Source organism: Cynara cardunculus (genome assembly GCF_001531365.2).
Source record: "Cynara cardunculus var. scolymus isolate 2C chromosome LG 17, CcrdV1, whole genome shotgun sequence".
Taxonomy (NCBI): domain Eukaryota; kingdom Viridiplantae; phylum Streptophyta; class Magnoliopsida; order Asterales; family Asteraceae; genus Cynara; species Cynara cardunculus.
Window position 1 is genome coordinate 31,847,910 of NC_037544.1, and position 3,775 is coordinate 31,851,684.

A 3,775-nucleotide genomic window follows, 5' to 3' on the forward strand; every position below is an offset into this window, starting at 1 on the left:
ATAAATTATTTCGTTATTAAAATTAAATTAAATTATAATAAAAAATAAAAACTTTTAAATAGTTGATTTGATATTAACATTGATATTTTTTTTCAAATTTATATTTTAATAAAAAATAAGATCATTATTGCTTTCTTAAAATCACATAAAATCGTATTATAACATTGACATAGACAAATAATAAAACAGAACAATAAAATCGAGATATATCTCGCTACATTGCACGAGTACTCTTATAGTATATATATATATATATATATATATATATACACATATAACATAAATAATATATAATATTTTTAAATAAAATTGAGACAAAAAGGTATAAAAAAAAAGACTCAATTGTTTTTGTGAATATAACAAAGTTAGAACAAGGGACTAAACTCGGAACAAAATGCAAAGTACATAGACGGAAAGTATAATTATTTTACTGGTGGTAATGCGCCCTCGCGTTATCTTGTGCTTCTCGATCAGTGTGTTTAATGACAACCGCCATAGACAAATGAAACGGTATAACCGAAGTTCTCCACCAACATCTGGCCATGGCTACGTCGGCGACCACCACTTCCGCCGCTGCAAGTACCTATCTCTGTCGACACCATCTCTCCGTCGGAAGAAACTGCTCTAGGAATTACGTCAGCTTTGCGAGGAAACCGACGGGTAGGTATAGTGTAAGGAGTTCCGCCGATGAAGTACCGTCGTCGTCTGCAGCGACTACGGAGGTTGAAGGAACGACGGAGAGTCAGATTGAAGTACCAAAGGAACCTTCTTCTTTGATCTCTGCTCTTAACGTCGAAAAAGCTCTTCGCGGAATTGGTACTTTTTCTGGTCATTAGTTTGTTGTTTGTTTCAGTTTGATTCCTGGTTCATGCTCTTCAATCAAACACAATAACGAATGAATTGATGATGTTCTGTTTCTCTTCGTCGTATTTGCTTTGTTGTAGAATAGGATCTCATCATTTTGTGAAGAAAATTCCATCAAAACCTATTAATTTCAAATTTGTGCATTTTGGAAACATCAAAAAAGTTGCAGATGAGTGATGAAGTTTCTATTTAGTATGCAGCCATTACGGATGCAGATCACTATGGTATATTAGGACTGAAAAAGGGATGTTCATATGATCAGGTTCGTTAACATCAACTAATTCCAACTCCATTTTTTAGCATTACCTAAGATCCATCACTGTGTCTATATATATATGTATGTCGGTTAATGTGGCAGGTTAAATCTGCATATGATCAAAAGCTGGAGGAGCTAATGAACCAAGGATTGGAACAAGAGGAGCTAAGCAAGAAGCTTGACCTCCTAAAAGTTCGTATAAGATGCTCCCCAAGTAACAAGTTTTGAGTTGATGTAGACCAAGTGTTCGATAAAATATGTGTTTATGTTTCTTGTCAGGAGTCATACTCAATCTTGTCGTCGGTCCAAGAGCGAAGGTTGTACGATTGGAGCTTGGCAAGGAACGAGAACCCAGATCGATATGCTTGGCCTTTCGAGGTTGACATAACTCAAACCCCAAATTCACCAGACACTCCTCCACCCCAGGTACTCCACAACTCCAAATGTATTCTTTCTTGCTTACAACCTGGCAAGATATGGTATCCTTAGGCCATTGGGTACTTTTTTTTTTGGCATTAGATGGATATTGGATTCCGACCATTAACGTAGTAACGTCTTGATGGTATTGAAGTTTTAAGTTGGTCTTGTTTATCTGAAATGGTTACTTGTTACAGGAGCCTGAAGATGTGGAGCCAACAAGACTTGTAGGATACTTTTTTCTCACTTGGATAATCTTATCCATCACCTTATCTGTTGCGTTGAATCGTTAGGTTGGTGTTTCGGGTCATGTTGATGCCTAAATCATCGCAAATGTAACATCACATATGTTTTGGCAAACACCTACACCTTCGTCCTTGATCTTCATCCAAAATTTTGTAAATTAATTTTTCTACTTTTTCGAATCAGGAACTTTTTTATTGATTAACCTAGATATCCAACCCACTATGCGAGCCGACTAATTCCAAAGCGACCACTTACTTTGCAGATAACTAAGAGTCACCGCATTAGAACCTTCGTGGCCATAAGAGGATTTTTATTCCTACTTGTATTTGAACCTAGACCATCGAGTACTTTTGACCTTTAGAGCCAAGTTCAAACCAATCAGACACGACCCTTATGATTAAAAACAATTTACAAAACATCCGTCTGACACGTTCCACAAAAACTTTGATAAAACGTTATATGGTTTTGGATAATAGTATATAGTTTAATATGGTTTTTTTGCAAAAAGTATAAAAATAATAATAATAAATTCAATGTAAAAAAGAATTATTTAAATTTGAAGTTTTTTTCATGTTTTGTTTATTTTAAAAAAATAATATAGAAAATCTATTGAATGAAAATAGAGAATAAAACCTTAATATTTTTTTTTTCTATTTTAAAGAATTTGTTAAATATGCTGTTTCAACCTATCGAACCCATGGTTTAAACAAAAATGTTTAAGAAAAAAGAGTTAATTTTTTCAAAGACAAATATATTCACAAATACAAAGAATCAGAAATTAGAAAAATGATTCTAATGTTGTCATTAGGGTGCTCAGAAACTCGATCAACTCAACCCAACACGAAATAGTTCAACCTGAAGTAACCTAATGTCTAATTGAGTTATAAAATTGTCAAACCGTAGGTATTTGGTTGATATTGGGTTACTATTATTTAAACTCAACCCGATGAACCCGATAGTCTTTTATTTCTTAGATTTAATATGATTGTTTAATTTCTATTAATATATACATTAGACAATTACACTATCATGTATGCTTTTCATATACATATATTTTCAATCTATTCACATATTTATATAACTCATTCATATATATGTTCAGTAACTGTGAACATATATATGTAAATTGAGAAAATTAACTGAATGTGATATACATAAGAAATATGAATAAGTTGTATCAAATGATTGATGATGAAAAAAAAAAGTATGAGTAAAGAAATAACATATTCTAGGTTAGAAGAATATTTGAATATACTAAAGTACCAACCCGACTGACCTGAGCAACTCGTACGAGTTGGGTTGGGTTGCACTTTGGTTCAGGTTGGGTTGAGTTAAGATTTTTCAAACTGCAAGCATTAGATTGGGTTATTCAAATGTCTTTAACCCAATCAACCAAACTCATGAACACCCCTAGTTGTCTAGTTGTGGATTACGTTTCAAACATAATTTTTCATTTTTATTTTTGGAAAAAGATTATATTATTGACATAAATCAGACAAGAATATTTGTACATATTTCTTGTGATTTGAATACGTAAGCAATTTCATGAAAATCTTCAAATACAAAATAAGTTTTAGAAAGTCTTTTAGACGGAGATTTCCCCAAAACTCCATTTTATTATTCTTAAAACAATCCTCCAAACCAACCAATGAAATTAATGGAAAAGGAGAGAAATGACTTGTGTTACATAATTAAATAGAGTAACTACAAATTTGGTTCATATGGTTGGTTGTTTGTAACACTGTTGATCCCTACGGTTTTGAAATTAACATATTCGCTATTATAGTATGCAAAAACAACCAGATTTGGTCCCTGACTCTAACAGCCGTTAGAAGAACCAGTTAAGTGACGAGTATTTCCGTCTTTTTTCAATTTTTTTTGTTTTATTTTGCATTAAAATCTAGAAGTCCTTTAATTGGACTGACTTAAAGTATGCCATGTGTCCACCAGTTTCGCTCAAAGTTCTCGATCAACCCCCTAACAGCTTAACCT

General features: G+C 32.8%; 1 protein-coding gene across 1 annotated transcript; it reads left to right on the forward strand.

Moving 5' to 3' along the window:
• Positions 1-469: 469 nt before the first annotated feature.
• Positions 470-1,923, forward strand: LOC112500332 (NAD(P)H-quinone oxidoreductase subunit U, chloroplastic). Its single transcript, XM_025103802.1, has 5 exons — positions 470-816; positions 1,065-1,126; positions 1,223-1,312; positions 1,400-1,546; positions 1,735-1,923. The coding sequence occupies exons 1-5, from the start codon at positions 543-545 to the stop codon at positions 1,828-1,830; spliced, it is 669 nt and encodes a 222-aa protein (XP_024959570.1). The 5' UTR covers positions 470-542; the 3' UTR covers positions 1,831-1,923.
• Positions 1,924-3,775: the final 1,852 nt, after the last annotated feature.